The sequence below is a fragment of the Gossypium hirsutum genome, chromosome D11 (genome assembly GCF_007990345.1).
Source record: "Gossypium hirsutum isolate 1008001.06 chromosome D11, Gossypium_hirsutum_v2.1, whole genome shotgun sequence".
NCBI classification, from domain to species: Eukaryota; Viridiplantae; Streptophyta; class Magnoliopsida; order Malvales; family Malvaceae; genus Gossypium; species Gossypium hirsutum.
The window spans coordinates 60243122-60265532 of record NC_053447.1 but is presented as its reverse complement, the minus strand read 5'-3'; the positions used below and the strand labels follow the sequence as shown (position 1 = coordinate 60265532).

The 22411-nt window shown below is 33.9% G+C and overlaps 4 protein-coding genes across 4 annotated transcripts; 2 read left to right on the top strand and 2 right to left on the bottom strand.

The window, feature by feature from the left end:
• Window positions 1–5074: 5074 nt before the first annotated feature.
• Window positions 5075–6988, top strand: LOC107933828 (histidine-containing phosphotransfer protein 1). Its single transcript, XM_016866121.2, has 7 exons — window positions 5075–5310; window positions 5405–5560; window positions 5662–5792; window positions 5905–5973; window positions 6354–6425; window positions 6516–6588; window positions 6694–6988. Exons 2-7 carry the CDS (start codon window positions 5501–5503, stop codon window positions 6736–6738), a joined length of 450 nt encoding a protein of 149 aa, XP_016721610.1. The 5' UTR covers window positions 5075–5310; window positions 5405–5500; the 3' UTR covers window positions 6739–6988.
• Window positions 6989–9118: 2130 nt separating this feature from the next.
• On the bottom strand, window positions 9119–14090 carry LOC121223349 (uncharacterized). The gene is made up of 12 exons (XM_041104631.1): window positions 13892–14090; window positions 13309–13488; window positions 13021–13131; window positions 12485–12799; window positions 12229–12405; window positions 11869–12150; window positions 11561–11683; window positions 11227–11424; window positions 10747–11000; window positions 10316–10517; window positions 9907–10215; window positions 9119–9743 (listed from the first exon to the last, which is right to left on the bottom strand). Exons 1-12 carry the CDS (start codon window positions 14042–14044, stop codon window positions 9426–9428), a joined length of 2622 nt encoding a protein of 873 aa, XP_040960565.1. The 5' UTR covers window positions 14045–14090; the 3' UTR covers window positions 9119–9425.
• A 3605-nt stretch (window positions 14091–17695) lies between these two features.
• Window positions 17696–19380, bottom strand: LOC107933844 (cysteine--tRNA ligase 2, cytoplasmic). Its single transcript, XM_016866135.2, has 5 exons — window positions 19280–19380; window positions 19024–19149; window positions 18401–18619; window positions 18171–18287; window positions 17696–18080 (listed from the first exon to the last, which is right to left on the bottom strand). The coding sequence occupies exons 1-5, from the start codon at window positions 19370–19372 to the stop codon at window positions 17940–17942; spliced, it is 696 nt and encodes a 231-aa protein (XP_016721624.2). The 5' UTR covers window positions 19373–19380; the 3' UTR covers window positions 17696–17939.
• A 507-nt stretch (window positions 19381–19887) lies between these two features.
• Window positions 19888–22179, top strand: LOC107933826 (hyaluronan mediated motility receptor). The gene has a single exon (XM_016866116.2). It carries the CDS (start codon window positions 20113–20115, stop codon window positions 22078–22080), a length of 1968 nt encoding a protein of 655 aa, XP_016721605.1. The 5' UTR covers window positions 19888–20112; the 3' UTR covers window positions 22081–22179.
• The last annotated feature ends 232 nt before the right edge of the window (window positions 22180–22411 follow it).

The window sequence follows — 22411 nt, the reverse complement described above, 5'->3', positions numbered from 1 at the left end:
AAATTTAATTGCTACCATTTAAATTATACTCAAATTGCAAAATTATGCAAAGACTAAAATTGATGAAATTAAAATATAAACTATAGATGATTTTATTTCAATGCAAATGTTGAGTTCACAAATAATTTACATATGAGCCTATATTGGTTTGAAGTAATTCAAAAGCCGCACAACAGTCAATAACAAAGCAATGAATCATGCAAGGCTGGGCTATTCGGGAATTTTCGGCTATTTTACCCATCTAACCCCAAAAAAATTAATATTTACAAAAATAACCCTAGTTTAAAAACATTCACTAAAATGACCTGAAATGAACAGTAGATTTGGGTTTTGGGAACCCAACGGCCGCCAGTACCTAGTATTTTGGCCCCAACATTACCTGATGATTGTGTCAGGCGTTAAAAATGATTTTTTTGAGTTTAGGAACTCAATGGCCGGCACCAGGGTTTTTTTTTTAAATCATATCATACTGGTATACAAAAAATACCAGTATTTAAAAAAGAATTTGGTTCTAGCCTTGTAATGGCCGACACCAAGTACAATTTTTGGCTCCCAATGCAAGTTTTTTTTATTTTGGAACACTAATGGTCGACACCAGTGTATTTTAAAAAAAATTGGGTACTGGCCATGTAATGGCTGGCACCAAGTATAATTTTCAACTCCCAATGCATTTTTATTTATTTTGGAACATTGATGGCTGTCACCAGTATGGCCGGCACCAAGTACAATTTTTAGCTCCTAATACATTTTTCTTATTTTGGAACACTGATAGCCAACACTAGTGTATTTTTAAAAAGAAAAAATTTTGGGTGCTGGCCATGTAATGGCCGGCACCAAGTATAATTTTTGGCTCCCAATGCCTTTTTTTTTAATTTTGGAACACTGATGGGGCGGCACCAGTGTATTTTTTTTAAAAAATTTGGGTCATTTAAAAATTTTTTTTTTGGGTCATTACATGGCTAGCACCCAAATTTTTTTAAAAGATACACTGGTGCCGGCCATCAGTGTATCCAAAGTAAAAAAATGCATTGGGAGGCAAAAAATGTAATGGCTGGCACCCAATTTTTTTAAAAAAAAATACACTGATGCCAACCATCAGTGTCCTAAAGTAAAAAAAAAAAATTGCATTGGGAGGCAAAAAAATATACTTGGTGTCGGCCATTACATGCCCAGCACCCAAATTTTTTTTAAAATACACTGGTGCCGGCTATCAATGTTCCAAAATAAAAAAATGCATTGGGAGCCGAAAATTGTACTTGGTGTCGACCATTACTTGGCCAGCACCCAATTTTTTTTTTTAAAAAAATATATTGGTGCCAACCATCAGTGTTCCAAAATAAAATAAAAAAATGCATTGGGAGCCAAAAATTGTACTTGGTGCCGGCCATTACATGGCCTGCACCCAAATTTTTTTTAAATACACTAGTCCCGGCTAGAGGTATGCATGGGCTGGGCCGGGTTCGGGCCGAGCTCAACTAAAACTTCAGGTCCATTTGCTATGCCCGACCCAAAAAATGGGCCTAAAATTTTGCTCAAGCTTGATCCAGATAAAAATGCTAAAACTCGGGACCGACCCTGCCCGCCCATATTAATTTTTATATTTTTTATATAATTTTAAAATATATATAATACACAAAAAATACTAAAAACATCAAAATAAATATTTCCCGATAAATTGAAAATAAATTTTAAAAAAATATGTATACTTAAATAACACTAAGATATATGCAACTTAACAAGCAAATGCCTCTAAATAATAATAAAATTAACAAATGTCTTTAAAATAATAACAAAATTAACAATAAAATAAGTTTTATACAATATCCAAAAAATAACAACAACAAAATAGTAGCAACATAATAGTAAAATAGTAGCAAAATAGGGAGAAAACAATAAAAAATAAAACATATTTTTTGTCCTATAGTGAATTTGGGCTGGGCTCGAGCCAAAAATGCTTTACCTGAGGCCTGGCCTATTTTTTAAACATGCCTTATTTTTTTGTCCAAGCTCATTTTTCGGGCCTATATTTTTTCTCAAACCCTCCCACATTTCGAGCGGGCCTTCAGGCCGGGCCAGGTTACCCGACCCATGAGTAGGTCTAGTGCCAGCCATCAGTGTTCCAAAATAATAATAAAAAAAGCATTGGAAGCCGAAAATTGTACTTGGTGCCGGCCATTACATGGCCAATACCCAAAATTTTTTTAAATACACTGGTGCTGACCATCAGTGTTCCAAAATAATAAAAAATGCATTGGGAGCCGAAAATTGTACTTGGTGCCGACCATTACATGGCCAGAACTAATTTTTTTAAAAAAAATACTGGTATTTTTGTATACCAATATGATACGATTTTAAAAAAATACCCTAGTGCCGGCCATTGGGTTTCCAAACTCAAAAAAATTATTTTTTTAAAGCCTGACACAATCATCAGGTAATAATGGAGCCAAAACACTAGGTAGTGCCGGCCATTGGGTTCCCAAAACCCAAATTTACTGTTCATTTCATGTAATTTTAGTGAATGTTTTTTTAACTAGAGTCATTTTTGTAAATATTAAATTTTTTTGGATTAGATAGATAAAATAGCCGAAATTTTCTAGTATTTCAAGAATCAGCCAACACATTGATACCAGACAAAATAAAAGAAACTAGTAATGGCAAAACATGGTCATGAATCATTTTACTTTTTGCATTGTTTTTATGAGTAGTGTGATGAGAGCTTCTTTCTGTTCTGTTCATTGTTTTTTTCTTTTTACAAAAACTTTGGATACCCAAAAACATCCTGCATATTTGTATTTATGTGGCCAACAATGGCAGCTACATTTATGGCATGAAATCTCCTATAGAATTTGACCCACACCACCTAGAGATGCCCTTCCCATCAAAGGAGCTAGACACAGAGTGGTCCTTTCATCTCTAACCAGTCACTGAGATACTCTTTTCATCATGCATCATCCCCCCAATACCATGTCCTGACTGAGGGAAAATCTCTCCATAAAATCAATCTTTCACACATTTTACAGCAAAATTGGGATTTGGCTACATGACAGTATTGACTGAACTGGATGGCAAACAAAACTTGAAAGGGCTTCATTTAGGCCCCTATTACTATGGAGATTGGAGCCATTCTTCTTCTGGTGTCCAGTCCATATCTTTTTGTCTTTATAAGGGCTTGAATTGTCTTAATCCAACTCACCACCTATGGAGGGTCCCCAACATCTGGCCCTAAAAACCAACCTAAATTGCTAACTCATGTAGTCTTCCTAATTAATCTCTCTTCTCAACCAATGATTTATGGTTCAGTTGGATTACAAATTATGTTATCAACTGCTCTTCATTTCAAGATAATCTTGGAGCAATTTTGGTCATCTTAACATCTTAATTTCCAATCTCTTTGCCAGCCATTTTAAATATGCTTTAAATCAAAGATATTCTTGGATGGTTAAGATGATTATATATATACACACACGTAGTTAAAACCTTGTAATTTTACATTCTCCTATGCTTCAAAATTTTCAAATCTTTCATACTTAGTGTATGAGTCATTGGATACTAACTCAATTAGATTATGACTAAAATATTATTATTTTATAAAGTATATTGGTTATAATATATTCCAACCCTCCATACTTTTTGTACATTTGGAATTTAATATCCTTATTTTTTATTTTAAGGAATTTAATCCCTCTATTTTTCAGATTTAAAAATACAAGTCTAACAGTTAAATCATTAAAATTCTTTTGTTAAACTCAAATTCATAATAACTAAATGATTTTATTATTATTATTTCAAATATCATACTAACAAATTTAACAAAATAATTTTATTAATATTCACAATTGAACTTAAATTATAAAATCTAAAAGTACGCTCACAATAGTATTCTAAACGTACGAAAAGTACAAAAATTTGAAACATATTATTATTATTTTGAAAGTACTTTTGCTGAGGTTCGTACCTAAAACACAATAATATTCAACATATTTATTTTACCATTTTAGCTACAACTTCATTTATTTTTATATCAATTTTTAATAAATATATTTATTACTTATTTTTCGATCTAAGATAATCAAAAATGAATTTATGCTTATGCAAAGCTTTTGGTTCCTATACTAAAAAAAATCAAGAAATATTTTATAATGTTACCTTAAAATAAATTTTAAGAATCAAACTCTAAATTAAAAGTTAAATATAAATCTTTTATTATTGCATTTGTGATTAAGTAAAAAATATAAATGTGAAGATAAACATTTCAACATCAAAATGAAAACCAATTAAAGATGGTACATGGAAGAAAAATTAAGGTTGAGTAACTAAAAGCCAAAAATAAAGATTTTAAAGCATATTCTACAGCTTAAAATGTTCCCTATTGAACACTCTAAACCAATTAATTATCTATGAACCATATTTACTTGAAAGACAACAAGGTAGCTTTCAACAACTGTGGCATGATAAGATTCTTGAAAAGATTGACAGCATAATATACGAAGGGATAAGGGGAAAAGGAAAAGGGCAAGAAACTTGAAAAACAGGAGTAGGTAAGATAGAAATGGATATGCTTCAGTAATAACAATTATCTTTGATTTGTTAAATTTAAAATGTTAATGTTTTCTTATTGATGAGATTAAATAACATCATCACCCTTTTTTTATTATTTTTTGGTTTTAGAAGCGACAAAATATGAGCCAAAAGAAAACAAAATATCTCTCATGCAAAGCTGTAACATGGTTTTCACATCACTTTCTTCCAAATATGGCCTGAAAAGTGTGGGTTTTTTTTTTTTGAGTTCTTGTAAAATGGTTAATAGGGTTTTTTTTATTTGGTTCCAATAATTGTATGTTTTTTTCTGGACACAGTTTCCACTAATGAATCCCAACGAGAAATTGTGAAAGAAAATGTTTTGTTTCTACTGCTGGTGCCATAATTAAAACCTTGGACTCTAATGCTGGTGACAGTGGAATAAATTATCTAGAACTGAAATTGGGGGGTGTTGGCAGTAATGGTAATACCATATCCTTTAGGCTGGTTGGCACTTTGCATAAGAAAAACAAAATAATAATAAACAAATTGAAAGAAAATGATGGGAGGGAGAGAGAAAGAAAAGAGCAATAATTACTGAAAGAAAAAGGTGGTGAGGGTGAATTCATGGCATCAAGTTTTGGATCAAGTTTTGAATTCATGGCATCAGAGTTTTTTCAACTTGCATACATGATGAGGTTAAAATATAGACTAGGGAAAGAAGTCGTAAACACAAACCCAGAGGAGAACGGGATTAAAAAAACCAATAGGAAAAAGGGAGAGAGAGAGAAGGTGGTGACTTTACATATACCTTTGTTATTTATAGTCCACTTTCAAGGGCAAGATTCTTGGGCTCCTAACACTATAATATATCCATTTATTTCAGGCTCAGCTTTCCATTCATTTTTTAAAGGCAAGAAGAATATGATCTAGTTCCTATAAGATCTGCAAGTGGGAAAATATAACTTAAAAGCAAGCTCCAATGGATTTGGTTCAGTTGCAAAGGCAGTTTGTTGACTACAAAACCTCACTCTATCATGAGGTTAGCTTTTATTTTATTTTACTTTATTTTATTTTGCTTTCAGCTTTTTTGGTTTTTGATGTTAGATTTTTGAGTGATTAGTTTTATTGTTTAATGAGTAGGGTTTTCTGGATGAACAATTTACCCAACTTCAAGAACTTCAAGATGAAAACAACCCAGATTTTGTGGTTGAAGTGGTGTCTCTTTTCTTTGAAGATTCTGAAAGACTTCTCAATGAACTGGCTAGAGCTCTGTGAGGGTTTAACCATTTTTAAACAATTCCTTTTGTTGTAAACTGAACTATCCATGTCTCTCCATATATGTTCTTAATGTGGTTTGGTTTTTGCTTTGTGATCTTAATATAGAGAGCAGCAGAACATAGATTACAAAAGGATTGATGCTCATGTTCACCAGTTGAAAGGTAGTAGCTCCAGGTATTTTTCTCTAAATTTTTAACCTCAGTGACATTTTTTAGCTTCACATGAGATCATGGGAAAACTTATGCATCGCTTGTTCAGTAAACATGTTTTTTTTTTCAATGGTTAACTTTGTACCAACATATGGCAAAGTTTGTCACTGAAAAAAATCAGTTCCAAACTGCAAATTCACTTTCACAGAGTTTATACTGATACTCAACTGTAACATTTGTAATGTTGCAATAAAAATCTGTACTTTTGAAATTTGTATTTTATGGTCATCAATTTTTCATGTCCCACATGAAGGAAGTCCATTAATTGTTTAGCTTTCTCCTATCTCTTGTTGTTTTTCATATTTATGTTTAATTTTTCATGGTAAAATGTTGCCAAATAAACAGCATTGGCGCTCAGAGAGTTCAGAAAGTCTGCATAGCCTTCCGCAACTACTGCGAGGAGCAGAACGTCGAAGGGTGAGTCCATTTTATGCCTTAAATCATTACATTTTATTGCATTTGCAGCTAAAAGTTATGAGAAGTTTGAAATTTTTATGTGTTACATAGGTGTCTTAAATGTCTGCAACAAGTGAGGCATGAGTATTCGCTTGTGAAAACCAAGCTTGAATCTTTGTTCCAGGTAAGGTTGCCTTGTAGAAGAGAGATTTTCTTTCTTTCCAAATAGGTTTTACCCTGAATTCTTTGTTAACTTCAAGGATTGATTTTTCCATTTCATGGACTGCAGCTTGAACAGCAGATCTTGACTGCTGGAGGCTCATTTCCGATGTAATAGTTTGGCTTCAAAAAGAGACCTAAAAATCATTTGCAGAGAAAAAACAAGGGACCAAAAATGATATTTTGGCAATGTAGAAAAAGTTATTATCTTTTATCTTTGTTGGTTTTCAATTATTGCAGTTTTAGTAGGGTAACTAAGCTACTGAAGGGGATCTATCTACTTTCGAGCTTAAGCTTGTATCATATCTTCAGTGTATGAGCAATGACAAAGAATGTGAATAAAACCCTTCCAGCTCTTTCCTTTACACTGCTTTTTCTTTCCTGATTTTGGATCATTCAATTTCATACTCCATTAATTATGTATCTGTTTAAAAACAACATATGGAGAAATGAAACAAAATCTTATCAGGAATCTTCCATCCTCTGGAGCAAAGGACTACAGATGTTTAATGAGATCTGAAAAGGGCAATTTACCAAACTAGATTGCAGTCATTTTCCATTAAAAGGAACTACATTTACAACAGAAACCGTGCCTCAGAAAATCTGGACTTCTTTTGTTTCATTTTGGCATGTCTCTGAAGTGACCTCTTTAATGTCTGTACTAATATATCAGAAACTACTCAGCTTTATCCTCCCTACACCTTAAAAACATGGTTCAGACATGTCTAGGACAGTCAGTATAGCAAAAGAAGTGAACTTTCATCTTTATCATCTGCATTTTAGACAAAAACGAGGCCATACCAGCAATTTGGTAAAAGAACTAAAAGGGTTGGCTTGTTAATTAATGAATCAATTAGATTAATCCAACAACTACTCTTAGTTGTGAATAACAATTTGCAACCAAACTCAAAGAGTTGAGATTCCTCATGATTTTGTTGAAACAACTATTCTTATCAACAATACGTGTTAAACTGTTGAATAACTGGCTAAAATGAATGCACATGCAACAATTTTTGGTTGAATGAGTTTAACCACTATATGCATGTAGATGGAGATATTCAAAAGACAAAAACAAATGCTTTGGCAAAATAAACATTATCACCGACCATTCACAGCTACAGACAGGATCCCATATTTGACGTTCTTTAATTAATGATTTATAAAGTAGTTGTTACTGTTGCATTTTAGGCATTGAAAATGAAGTAGAAACCCCACGTTTTGTTGGGGTGATTTTCTCTCTTATAAAGTCTCAAAATGTTTTTATAATCACCATTTCAGTACTGGCCTGTCTTCTATCACATTCATCGAACATGATTATTTTATGTGGTCAAAACTATTTTTTTTCACATGAGTGGATGTCCCCCCTTAATTAGTTTGGTGGTAATCTTGCAAGTAAAGCCAAAACATATGCTGTAATGACAGAGCATCAAATAAATTCCTTTCATCTTTTCATAGTATTTTATAAGAATCGATATCATTATCACCCACCCAAGTCACCGACCATCTTCTTCAACGTTTTTCATGGTTTCAGATCCATATGTAATATATCACTGTACCAGTAAGAGGCTCTAGAATGTTACCTGCATTATGAGCATGTATGCTCGAATTTTTCATGTATCTAAAGGATCATGCCCATACATAAAAGATAGTTTAGGTTAAACAAATAATCCAGATAACATAAAAAGAAATTATAGAAAAAAAGTGAGGAATGGCCAATTTCTCATTAATGCAAAAGTAATAATTTCACAACCCCCACCCTGACCCTGTAAAGAAAAGAAGAAAACCTTCCAGCTGGGGATTCCACTTTATGTTGCATAAGGCTAATATTTTAAGTAATAGAAAGGACAGAGGAATCCAAGTGCAGGGCTTATGTATGCATTGTTCATGCACTGCCATGGTGTCATATACAACCACGCAGACATTGGAACTTCAAAGACATGACTCTGTATAATTTATGTTGAAGAACCAGGGAGCATAAAATGTTTCTTATGCAACCTAAAGGTTAGTACGTGTCTAAATCATCACACCAGATCATGATGTTAAGTGCAAAGAGCTGAAATGTGGACCAATTGTCTGACCTAATAATATTAAATGTTGATACAAGGAGTTTTTTTAACTGTGTCCAGTGTGATGTGTTGTTCACTTTGAAGGTAAAGACCATCATCACGGTTCTGTCCTTCGAGACAAGTGCCTTGATAGGGGAAGGGTACCATTATATGCTGCAATGTTATTTTGTTTGCTTAATAATAATACTAACAGGAGCTATGCTTGGTCAGATATTCATTGCTCTAATTATTCTATGATCACTAAATAATCTGTCTTTGAAGGATAATGCAAAGGTTTATGGAGGCAGCATTGGCAAAAGCACTTCCCAAAAATCCAACTTCCATAACATTCTCTTGATTGTCCCAAATATATAGAGACAATAACTTCTATAGATTCTGAATGATTAGCAAATGATTGATTGCAATCTGATGATCTCACTATTAAAAAGGGGTATGCTATTCACATACTCATAATGGAGCATGCATCTTTGTTTAATGTACATATAATATTTGTAGGTAAGAACATGACAATGAAATATATTTACATTGAACTGCAGGGTGGATCTGATGATGAATTGAAGGAGCTAGTAGCTCAAGCACAGGGAAAAAAGTAATAAATAGCAGCAATGAAAGAGAAAATTCTTGTTACTTTTCCTATACTTCGTCTGCTGTTAAGCTCATACGCACTATGTAGAAGAAACTGCTTCAGAAAGATGTCAAAACTGTTGAAAGAAATGGCTAAATTTACAACAAACATTTACAACTTCTGATTATGACCGATATTTATACTTTCTGGTCGTGACGTCCACAGTCTTTCCTGCTCATGAAAGCTTGCAAGCACAGCAGATTGTCTGTGATCACCTAAGACCCTAGTGAAATGGTCATAGTATGCCTGTGAATTAATATTTTCCAAAACCTTCACTTGTTTCCCTTGTTCTTCATCAATGGTTATCTCTCCTATCACTGTAATGTCTCCATCTGCCAAGACCTTAAGAGGCTTGGACGTAAATGTCTGGTTCAGATGTGGATTTCCAGCCAAGGTTACTGCACCAAGGATCTCTCCTAAAAATATATCCTGCAAAGACACAAAGTAGTTTCAATCTGATCTAAGTTCTTCGGCATCCATAAGTTGCATTGAAAGTATTCAAGGATTTTAGCTTCTCTTCAAAAATATATATATCATATCTGAAACTCATAAAACCTCATCATAAATATGCTTGAAGGTTTTCTTAAATTACCATGTGATGATATCTATAATGTTGCTGTTGTAATTGCCAAAGTCTCGAAAGTAAACGTCGGGCAAATACAAGTTCAGGAGTCTGAGTTGTGGCATTCATCCTGCTAAGAAGGGTGCTGAAGGAACTAACTCTTCTTTGCATCTGCAGTGGAACAAGTGTGATACCCAGAGATGAAGTGAAAACTTCCTTTGCAGCTAATGGATCAAGAAACATGTTAAGTTCTGCAAATTTATTCAAGGGAACAGTGAAAAGATTTCCTTTGCTATTGTCATAGACATTGCCTATGTGTCCTCCAACAATGTATACTCCCTGCATCAGAAAATATATGTCATCAATGTCACCATTTTGTCCAGGTTTCAAGGCATTTTTATTTGCAGGGAGACTGAAATCTCTGATATCATATCATTACCTGAATCACCGAGCTTGCATTCTCCGACCCAAGGATCTGAGCTAAATTTGTCAAAGGTCCATTAGTCAATATTGTGATCTTGGATCCTGGATCCAAATTTTCCACTACAGATTTCCAAACATCTTGAGCTGATGGCTGCCTAAGTTCGGGATTCTCAATATCTCTAGGAGCTCCATACTTGACAAAGTTTGCTGCCGTATATCTGAAAAGTCATTAGAGGGCCAGTAAGCCACATATTTTAACTTGTTCTGCTCATGGTTTTTTAATTGTTATTATCATAGTATTATTTGGAATTTTATCAGTTTTTATCCAGGGATAATCCTTACACAACTGGAAATGAAGGGGTCAAAGGATTTAAAATGAGAATTTTCATGTTTGAACATTCAACAGATTGCACATATAAGAATGCAAATCTGAAGGCTGGGATTTACCTTCTTGGACTTCGAGGTAAATCACGAGCTAGTCCATATAGCGTGTCGGAGTCCAAGTAACCACCACTACCATGAGGGATCGCTTTGGAATACTTGCAGTCTCCAATAGCAGTGAAAGATGGATTGGCTTGACCAACTGCGAATGCATCACCAAGACCTACCGGAATGTCATCACGGCCCATCATATGTAATATATCATACACAACATCAATCGTTGCAGGAGTTGCCCAGCCTGTTGAGCTGATAAGTATTCCCTAGTTGAACATAGAAATATCAAGCATGAGGAACTTCAGCGAATCCATAAAATTGGGATAGTTATGTGTCCTGTTCCATGTAAAAGGCCTGAATATTGGTAATACTTAAATGAAACTTATAGAACATTGCCATATTTGTTCACTTTAAAGTTGCAGATGCTTAACTCATGAGATCAGCAGTCTGTATTGAAGTTAGACTTAGTAAACCCAGTCCAGCTTAAAGTACCTTGAGATTAATTAATTCCACAGGTAACTTGAGGAGATATAAAAGAGCTAGAAAGTCCCCGGCGCTCATATCCATGTCGAAAACAATTGGATTTCCCCTCATCTTCTTTCCGAAATCTGATTTATAAAGAGCCTCCTTGTGGTTTGGATATTGGCTTCTGATATCAAACCTTCCACTTCTCTCAGGGCTATTTATAACCTACAATGAACAGAAGGGATGAAACTACAGTTCGGTTCCAAAAAACTACCACAGCATTTCCTGGTTACTTGTCTGTGAATTAATTAATTAAACAACAAAAATTGGTGTTATTGAGAAACTATTAATAAGAGCTTACATTGAGAAAACTTCTATAAAATTCTCTTCCAAGTGAGCTTCCCTTATCATGACTGGCTTTAGCTTTCACTGCAACAAGAACACGCACGGCATCCTCTCCAGTATCTTCTTTCGTGTAACCATCCTGTTACCATTGTATAGTTCTGTCAGACAATCAATATCATGGTTGAAAGAAGCTATGTTTTCTAAAAGATATACGATGAGTTCCCTACAGTGAGAGAACCTATAGATAAAAACTTACATGTATAATTAACGGTACATATAAGACCTAAACTTTTTCAAATCAGCTATACTGTGTACTGGTAATACCTGACATTTCCCTTTTCCTTTCTGAAGGCAAAAGGGATCTTGCATTCCCATTTGAACATGGCCACTATGAACCCCATTCTTGTGTACATTAAACTTTGGGATTGAATATCCTGTAATCAGTGGATTTGAGCCATCTAATGCTCCATAAGGTTTATTTGAGGTAACGACCGTTATGTTCATATATTGCATCTCTGCAAACTTATTTTCTCCATTATGATTGTGAGAGTTACGCATTGTAGATAATGCTACACCAACCAGAAAAGAGTCCCACATACAATATTGCTGCCAACATTTCATCAGTCACTTAGTTGGATGTCTGCAAAAGGGAAGAATGAATCACAAGGATTCAAGGGACATTACCTCATAAAATATACCACCCAACCAGGTATAGTGAATAATCTTCAAAGCTTGGAAGCAATATTTTGCCTCGTACGTATCCTGTCTCCTTTCAAACTCCATGAAGAAACTCTTACTTACAGGAATGCTATTTGTTGCATCTAGAGGAATAAGTGTAAATGGGATACCAGAATGCAAAACCTGCTCAAAAGAAAAAGATTCAAATACCGAATAGAGTAATGAATTCATGAATATCAAATGAAAACAACCAAAAGAATACCTTGTAAGCAGCAAAAGGATCTGAAAATATATTGAACTCAGCATATGGATTGCTATCTTGTGGATACAGATTACCAATATCAGCACATTCGATTGAATTACCAGAACCATCTTTCTTCAAACAGTTCGATCTAACCGAACCTCCCATTGCATAAATGTGCTTAACATTTTTCTTCAAGTGAGGATTGGTCATAAGAAAGATGGCAAAGTTTGTATGTGCTCCCATGAGAAACACGGTTGTAGGACCTGAAGATATTGTATCTATCATCACTTGTTGTGCTGTGGGTTGCTTAAGTGGAGTATACCTCCTGCCACCCTATGTCATGTAGGGAGAAAAAAAGCTATCACTAGGACTTGAAACACATTGAGAAACAAGTTTAATGAACTCAACACATTTGACAACATTTGAACTTGTCTCTGCAGAAACTAAAACTTTGTTTCATGTCCAACAATTTTTGAAAAATGGGGTAAAACATTTTTAAACTTGTTCGAGTGTCTTTTAGAAATAAGCCTTTAGACAAGAACTAGAAATGGGACCTGTGGAAGGAAAGCTTTCCTAATGCCATAGTTAGAATTGACATCAAGACGCCCTCTATGTGCCACAGGGATTGCTTGCCTATATCTACATTCCCCAGCTGTTGACATTCCCTGCCACACAAAAAAATGTTAAAAATATCTTCCTTTTTCTTCATTTAATCATCACTCATAATTATACCTCTGATAATGGGGTTCCATTATATTTAAATATACATCCTATATAGCTTGTTGATGAGACATGGAATGGTTTTATTGGTTAATCAAAAAGGTTGAAAGATGATCCTGGACCTGGTCAATAATGGGTTGATATCCACCAACATTAGGAAGGATAGTGCCATTGGGCAAAATACCACCTTCACCTCCAACTCCCACAGGAATATCATCACGTCCCATCATGAATAGAATATCGTATATATGATTAATGGCATGCCCTGCTTCACTCCATCCATTTGCATTCACTGTAATTGCCTGCCAAATGATAACCCCATTGGAAATGGTTATATTTTACAATAAAGTAATTGTTTGTTTAAGGAAATGGCAACTTCACCAAATGTTGACTTGGTTTTTAGCCACTCAGTTATATTTATATATTAGCATTTCCATCAAATCTTAAAAGTATATAATGGACTATTAGAGTTAGATAAGCATGCAGCCACTTTTAGACTTTTTATCTTTAATGATAAACAAGGATTAATCATATAGTCAATTGCTTTAAATATGACTGATGTTGCTATTCAAAGAGAGAGGGAACTGTTGTGAATAAACAATAGCAACCATGTACTGCAGTTTGATGTTGATCATTCTAAAGAGAGTTTGCGGGATATGAAGGTATTATCCTCTTTGGGTACCGATCGGCTCTAAAGGGTATTACCTGCAAGTCGAATCGCGTCGTGTCCTGCTTCAAAAGATAAAAGAGAGCAAAAACGTCGTCGGTATCAACATCTGTATCGACCAGAATCCGATGAGGCTGACGAACACCAGCAGGATCCACCAAGATAATCAAAGCTCCCAGACTTCCAATCATGGCTACTGCCAATATCACTCTGATAAAGATACATCTTGTATTAATATCCCCATGCAAACTTTGAAAGAGAAACAAAAACTATATCATAGACTATATATCTTTCCTAGTAAAAACACAATCAGAAAGCAAACACGCTCATTCCCATGACTATATGCTCAAAATGAACAAAATATAAGTGAGAAGAAGAAGAAGAAGAATAAGAACCTTTGACTTTTAGACAGAAACCTTTGAACTCCATTGTTCCATACAAACTCTAACATAGTTTACACACTATAAGACTCCAAACATAACCTTTTGGATGTATGTACATAAATATATATATAGTGGAAAAGGCATAAAAAATGAAAAAGAAAAATGAAGACTGGTTTTGTTTATGCTAATATTTGAGTGGGGGAAATGATGGATTCCTGATGAACCAAAATGAAAGAGAATGGCGTAAGCCATAAAAGTAAATATATATATGGAAACTTTAATAGGTTTCTATATTTGCATGCATACATTCCATTTGAGTTGTTTTGAAATTGAATTTTGCATTGTATTTGCATATCTAGCTACCATATAGAACAACTAGTTCCCATATTTGTACCTCCATAAAAAATTAATTTTGATCCTGTGATCAATTTAATAAGTAAAATTGGAAGGTAAATTATGGTGAACATCTTTAAATTAACTAAACTTTGAGTAAAAAAACCTATAACTAATTTGATATTTACTATATATATTTTCATCTTTATAAGTGAAAAAGAACGATAAAATTTTTATATCAGAATTTTTTTTAATTATCTGTTTTTTTTTCATACAATGTTTAGAATTATTCATAATTTTTCTTTAATCCATAAATAGGAGGATAATGAATTTTAGTACACTCAAACCTACACATTCGTACATTAACAACAATATGTATTTAGTTCAATTATAAATTTTGTGAAACATAATTCACAATATATATTTTAAAAATTAAAAATTGTCTATCGATTAAGGCAAAATAGTAGTTCTTCCTAAAAGTTAAATACTCAACACGTACGATAAAATTATTACTTTTGGTGGTAATTTTGCATTAACAATTTAGTAATTAAAAAGTTGGTAAATAAAACGTAGATTATGGCATATGGGACCAAATGTGATTTTTGAGAAGATAAATTTTAGAGTTTAAATGTTATATTATGTGTATATATTTTCTTGTGAAAAATATTATACACAGGCTTGTGAAGTTTGTTAAATTTCACAAGCGAATTAAATGTGTGAAAAGTATATTTTAAGATATAATAAAATATAAAAAATTAAATATATAAATAAATGTGACACATTTATCCGATTGTAAGATCTTAAAAATTGTATCGACGATGTATCAAATAATTACTTTTTTTAAAATTGTATATAAAAATACTCCCATTTGTTATTTTATAAAAATATCAGGCTTTTGATAATTTTACAATTAAATTAAGATTTAATTGAAAGTGACATCAATTCAATCAAAACTTTAAATAATAGTATAATATTTAAAAATTCCTTTAAAATATATTTAAAAATGAAAATAAAAAGTGAAAATTAAAGACACCGAAGGTTAATAATAAATAGGGTAATCTACAAAAATAGTCACTTTTGTTTGACTCGGGTTACATTTTAGTCACTTATGTTTGAAAAGTTACGTTTTAATCACTTATATTTTTATTTTGTTACGATGGGATAAAAATAGATTTTTAATTAATTAAAAATTTTAATCCTAAACCTTAAGTGAAAAATCTGTTCATCTCCTCTTTTTAATTTTTCTTCCGTCTCTTTTTTTTTTAGTTTTTTTTTTCATATGACTGGAAAAAGTATTATTAAGATCAAAATAGTTGAAATCAAATTGACTGTTTCATAAAGATGGATTCAATGGAGGATTCAGGTATGTCTTTTTTGCATTCCTCTGTCTTTTTTATTCAATACTGAAAAACAAAAGGTTGGATTTGTTATTGTTTAATGAAAACCCTAAATTAAAATTCTTGATATTTTCTTCGACTTTTTAAAATTGTTTGTGAACATGTATTTTATTTTGTGTTTTTTCTAATCTGAATCAACTTGTATGTTCACAATCTCTTTGTGGTATTCCATATTATTCTTTCTTACTGCTGATTTTGAGTTGAATTACCTTGCAATCTTTTCTTCTTCTTTTTTTGTTAGTAGCTTTTGTTTTCTCTAAATTATATTTCTATGTTATTAGTTTTATCTGCTTAGTACTTGAATTATCTTCTTTCATTCGTCTTGAAGTTGGTGATATATGAAAATACTTGGGTTGAATGTTGTTTTGGTGTTTAACTTATCTTTTTCATTTATTTACCCGCATGTTTTTGCTTAATTAGTTGAATTGCAGTCTGTGGCATTGATGGTCTTGTAACTGGAATCACTTTTTCTGCCGATTCTGTGAAGAAAAAGATCATTCTAAAACTAAAAGACCGAAATGCTCCTCATGTAAGATGTTTGTCTTTTGTTTGTCTCATTTCCCCTCACTCATCCATTGTTAACTATATTCAAGGTTTATTCAACTTCATTGTTATGTGTTTTATATGTGCTAGTGCTGCTGGTTTTTGAATTGCACCCCTTTTTCAAATTATTGAATGCAAATTATGATTCTTGTTTTAAATTTCCTAAGTCTCAAAGGGTGAATCGGAATAGCAAGGTGCATCATCTTCTGTAGCAAATTCACCTAGTTCAACTGCTGCGAGACAATGTCAACAACAAGAGGCTGGTGGAAAGTTAATAAGAAGCATACTTTCGAGTAATGAAACGGGCCAAAATCAGTCTTCAACAGCTGTCCAGGCTCAGCAGAAAACTGAAACTATGAGTCTAGACAATGTCAAGAGACCTTTGCGACCTACGAATTCACGATTGGGTTTGAATGGTCATGTCTCTAATGATATTGCTGCTTTCGAATGTGATTTTGATACAAAAAGTGTTTCAAATGAAAAGTTCATAAAAAAGGCACTGCATGGTTCAGGTTCTGGAAGTGAGAAGCATGAAAAACGTACAAGAAATAAGGATAGACCTGATCATGGAGTATGGTCCCCTCTTCATTGTTCTGATGTTCGAAAAGCTAGTGAGGAGCTCTTGACTCCCTCTGTGTTACAATCTGCACAGGCCTCTCGTAATCCCAACGAAGGTATTAATGCTTCTGCACATAAATATCTGGTACTTGGAAGTATCTATAGGTTTGGTATATAGTTGTTATGACTGAATTTGCAAGAAATAAGGAAGTTAATGTATATCACTTCTGTATATGATCTTTTGGTTAACCCGAGGAGAAATGAAAAGTAGTATACCTAGTGGAAGCAGTGGACATAATATTCCATTAGAAAACGGTTAGTGTATTTGTAATGGATTAATTCAGATTCAGTCAATGCATTGCCTGGAGAAAATGTAAATTACAAGGATGCAAGTGTATAACAACTTTTCTCTTTACTGCAAGAAAAGATATAATTACAGAAAGGTAGTTGTACATACAAAAATGACATATGACAATTTAAGAGCCGCACAATGAACAAATAGTTGTTTTCTATGAGACAAATAGAAATAAAAGTTACAGAATATGGTCCTTTTCTTTTCTCTTATTTATTGAAATTAAGCTAAGGTATCTGAACAATTTCTATTAAAATTTTGTGAAGTGACTGAAGCTATCAGAAACGGAAAGACAATTTTATAAATTATGAATCAAAACTATCTACAAATGGCCTTGATCCCACCAAATTCAATATGTTTTTTTGGTGAACTTGAATCAAGATCTGCATTCTTAAGCAGTGTCAGGCTTGGGAGAGACCTTCTGGTCCTTTGATGGCACTACTTCTGATTCTTGTTGAACAGGAACACAAGGTCTCCAAATTGTTTCCATGCCTACATCCATGAGTGCAATGCCCTTTGCTTACAAATGAGCTCTCATCTGATCACTTTTCAAGAAGTCCTTGTTTCTCCTCACTTCAAATCTTTCGTTAATTAGACGAATCACATCATCTTCCACCAACCCGGCTCTTGTTAATGCTTTCTCCTTTAATTGCAGCAAAACCTGTTTAAGTAAGAAATTCATCATCTTTAGTGTTCAAAATTTTACAGAAGGCATGACTCTTAACATCATGTAATAAGTAAATCCCGACACCTCATTATAAGAGCAAGGTGGCTGCAATCCAAGTACATCCAAAACTTTCGTAACTTCTTTCTCAATCTCTTTAAGGGATTGAATTACCAATAATCTTTGCTGCTTTTGCTGCTTCTTCTGTCAAATTACAAGAGAAAATATATTGTTATTGGCCTTGGCATAGACATATGTGTGTGTGTGTATATATATATATAAGAGAGTTACTAGCATTCTGAAAGATAACCAAATACCTTTAGCATGGTCAACAAATTGTTTACCAACTTCAACGCTTCTAGAAAGGCTCCAGTCAGTATAAGTGAAGTGCTCAAATCATCTGACATTTTCACCTGGAACTCATTGCGGAGCTTGCTAATGCATTCATTGGTGTCCGGAGTAGTCCGAGCTGGTTTGCCATCATTGGGAATTTCTTCTTGTAGTTGCAATAGAGCATCTTGGCAATCTTTCAAAGTCTGTACAACAAAACAGGTAAGGATACTTTTCCAAATGACTTGAATCTAAACTAACTCCAGGTACAGTTGCCTATGTAAATTAAAAAAAAACTCAGCATCTCAGTTCAACTCAGAAAATAATTCGGTCACACTTTTGAGTAATTTTTAACCTGAAGGAGAGGCAAATCTAATCAATTATAGAAGAAATATTAAGTGGTAAAAAGGAAGCCAATATTAAATAAAGCTAAACTCCAAGAAATGGAATGAGGCATGCTCCTCATCCATGACACCTTACAAGTATACAAGCCCTACACAATTCAGACAAACAAATTTTAAGCCTAAAAGGCCAGATCACTGTCTGGTAATCTGAATTCTAACCAGCATATGCCTAGTGCAAAGTAAAAGCAGTGAAATAAGCTTTAAACCTGATATATGTAAAAAATAGCATCTGATGCACCTTCCAACTGAACAACGGAGTAATTGAGAGGAGAACGATAGTGTGCATTTATCAAGAAGGACCGCAAAGCCAGTGGATGATATCTCTGAGTAATCTAGAAAAAAACACATAAACACAAAAAAAATGAAGCTCATATGAGAAAATTTCTGCAACTAGAACCGGAGGGAAGGAAATCACATAAATAATAAGCCCCAACTTTGCCTGGCGAATTGTGAAAAAGTTACCCAAAGATTTTGACATCTTCTCATTGTTATTAGTAACATGCCCATTGTGCAACCAATCATAGGTAGAAAATTTGTTACGGTTTTTCCAGTCATATGAAAAAAAAAACTAAAAAAAGAAAAGACGGAAGAAAAATTAAAAAGAGGAGATTGAATAGATTTTTCAGTTAAGGTTTAGGTTAAAAATTTTTAATTAATTAAATTTATTTAATTAAAAATCTATTTTCATCCCATTTAAAAATTCAAGTTGGCACTTAAAATCTAGTTAGACTGCCACATAGGATCAATGTTAGAGTGATAACGGAACTTAACGGTATAGTGATCACTTCGTAACAAAATAAAAACATTAGTGACTAAAACGTAACATTTAAAACATAAGTGACTAAAGTGTAACATAAGGTAAACAAAAATGACTATTTTTGTAGATTAACCTAATAAATAAACACTTGTAAATGTTTAAATACAGTGTATTTTTGTACCAAAAAAATACAATGTATTTAAATTAATTCAGTGAATGGATTTGGACAATGAATTTAAAGATTGCCAATAAAAAGCAACCATGTTCACACAAATTCGTGATTGGAGAGGCTATATATAGTGAGCACCCAATGCAACTAATAGCACACCACACAACTAAAATCCAAAATCCCTAACACTTTATGGTTTTCTTTTCCCAAATTCCCAACAGATCTTGCACTTGGGTCCCGCCATTTTAAATTCTCAAACCTTAGCCTTGTTCTTTCAAAAATCCCTCCTTTATTATCACCATATCTCTTTTCTCCACCTTAAAAACTCAAGCTTTTCAATTTCCACATACACATCCAGTACTGCCAAAAATGGCCAGAAAGAAGCCGGCCAAAAAGAAACCGACTCGTAATAAATCCCAAGACTTCCAACAACAAAACCCATCTCAAGAAATTCAAGACTCTGCCAAAGATTCGTCCTTTACAGAATCTTCCAACGAAATGAACCCCCAATCTCCCATGGAAGATCCTAATGAGCAGCTTCAGAGTCTTCAGACTCTTAACTCATTACTTGTCAAGGAGACCTTTGAAAAGAGACAACAGGTTGAGTTATTGGTTCAATACTATAAAGGCCTCGAGGCTGAGTTGAGTAAGAGGAAGGAACTTGAGGGTGTGCAGAGTGACAAAAATATGGGGTTGGAATGGCAAAATGGGGTTCTTTCGGTTTATATGGAGACTCAAATGAAGGAAATGGGTGTTGAGAAGGAAAGGGAGATTGGGGAATTGAACAGTAAGGTGAATGGACTAATAAGCAGTCTTGAAAATGAAAGAGAAAGGTTGAGTTTGGTTTCTAAAGAGAGAGATTTGGCAAGGAATGATTTTGAGTTGCAGGTTAATGAGGGTAGTTTGATGAAAGCGAACCTAGTGGACATGGAGAAAAATGAGAGGGGATTTCTGGAAGAGATTGGGAAACTGAGAGTTGAATGTGATAAGTTGCTTGGGGACAAGGAGGAATTGGAGAAGGTGAAGAGTTCAGTGGTGAAAGATAAAGACTTGTTGGAGAAGAACATTAAGGATATGGTCATGGAAGTTGAGGATTTAAGAATAAAGATTGAAAATCTTGAGAAGGAGAAGAAAGAGATAGAGATGGAGAAAATTTACCAAAGAGCGAAGATTGATGAGTTGGAAAAGAAAATGCGAAATATGGATGAGGTTATATTGAATTTCAATAAGGAAGAGGGGGTGTTGCGGTCCAAAGTTTTCTTGTTGGAAAAGAATTATGCTGAAGCAATGGATAGAGAGGCTGAACTGGCAAAAGAGATTGATGCATTGGTGGAAGAAAAGAGAGCAATAGAACAGAATCTTGAAAGGGTAATGGAGGAGAAGGATCTTGCCACAAAATCTTTGGAGACTACAGTGGCGGAGTCTGCGGATAAGCAGAGAAGAATTGACAAGTTATTGGAGGAAAGGGATGCAGCTACAAGAGTATTGGAAATGAATAAGAAGGAACTAAAGGATATGCGGGAGAAGATTGAAGACTTTCTTGGAGACAAAAGTGAGATTGAGAAGGTCAAATTTAGTGGTGAGATTAATAAATCTGAGCTACATAAAGAAGTGAGTGATCTGTGGGATGTTGTGAATAGGCTGCTAGAGGCATGTGAGGCTTATGAAAACAAGAAAAAAGAATTGATATCTGAAGTTAGCTGTATTAGAGTTTCATTTGATGAATTGACTCTTGAGAAGGACAATGCATTGAAAGTATTGGATGAGGAGAAGCAAAATGGTGTTAACTTGAGATTGAAAGTTTCAGAAATGGAGAAGATACTTGAGGAAACTACGGAAGAACTGACACAGAAGAAGGCTGAATGGCAGAACCTAATCAAGGAAAAGGAGGAGATGGTAAATCACTGCAGATCAATGGCTGAAGATAAAGATGGGCTGCAGAAGGAACTTCTGGAGGCAAAGAGAACTCTCAATGATTTGAGGGCTAAAATGGAATCAACCAGCATTAAGTATCAGCAACTGTTGACTTTGTTGAAGAACACTGCTTCACGGTTATGTCAATCTAAATGTGAAACTGATCGAAAGAAGAAGGAAGAAGCTGCTATTGCTGAAAGGAAACATGAAGAGGACATTGAACCATATTCAACAGAACTGGAGGCAATCAAACAAGCATTTGAGAAAAAAGAGACAGTAGCTCAAGATTTGAAGCTGAAAGTTGAGGTAATGGAGAAATCAGTAGTGGAAGCACAAAAGAAAAAGAGTTTCTGGACTTTGGTCTCCTCCGCAACAACTCTTTTGGCTGCAGTAACCTTTGCATATGCTGCAAGACGATTTTGAGTGATTTGGTCAGTTGATTAACTTTGTTTTCAGCACAATGTGACAAGTCAACATGTATTGTTTTGCTTAGTGATAAATAATATGTTTTTTTTTAAGTAACCTCAGGGAATGAGCATGATTTCTATATGTTAATGCCTCGTATTTTTGGATTATCCTGGTCTGCTGTCAGCTTGATCTTTACCATGTTGCTTATACTCTATATGTCATCAAATTAATAAATTGAAGCAAAAGTTTCTTGTTTCTGAAAATAGAGCCTTGATTTGAATATGGTAGTTGTTTGAAGTACTAGGCATTAGCTGACTACGTATGCTTCCTCATGAGACTATTTCAA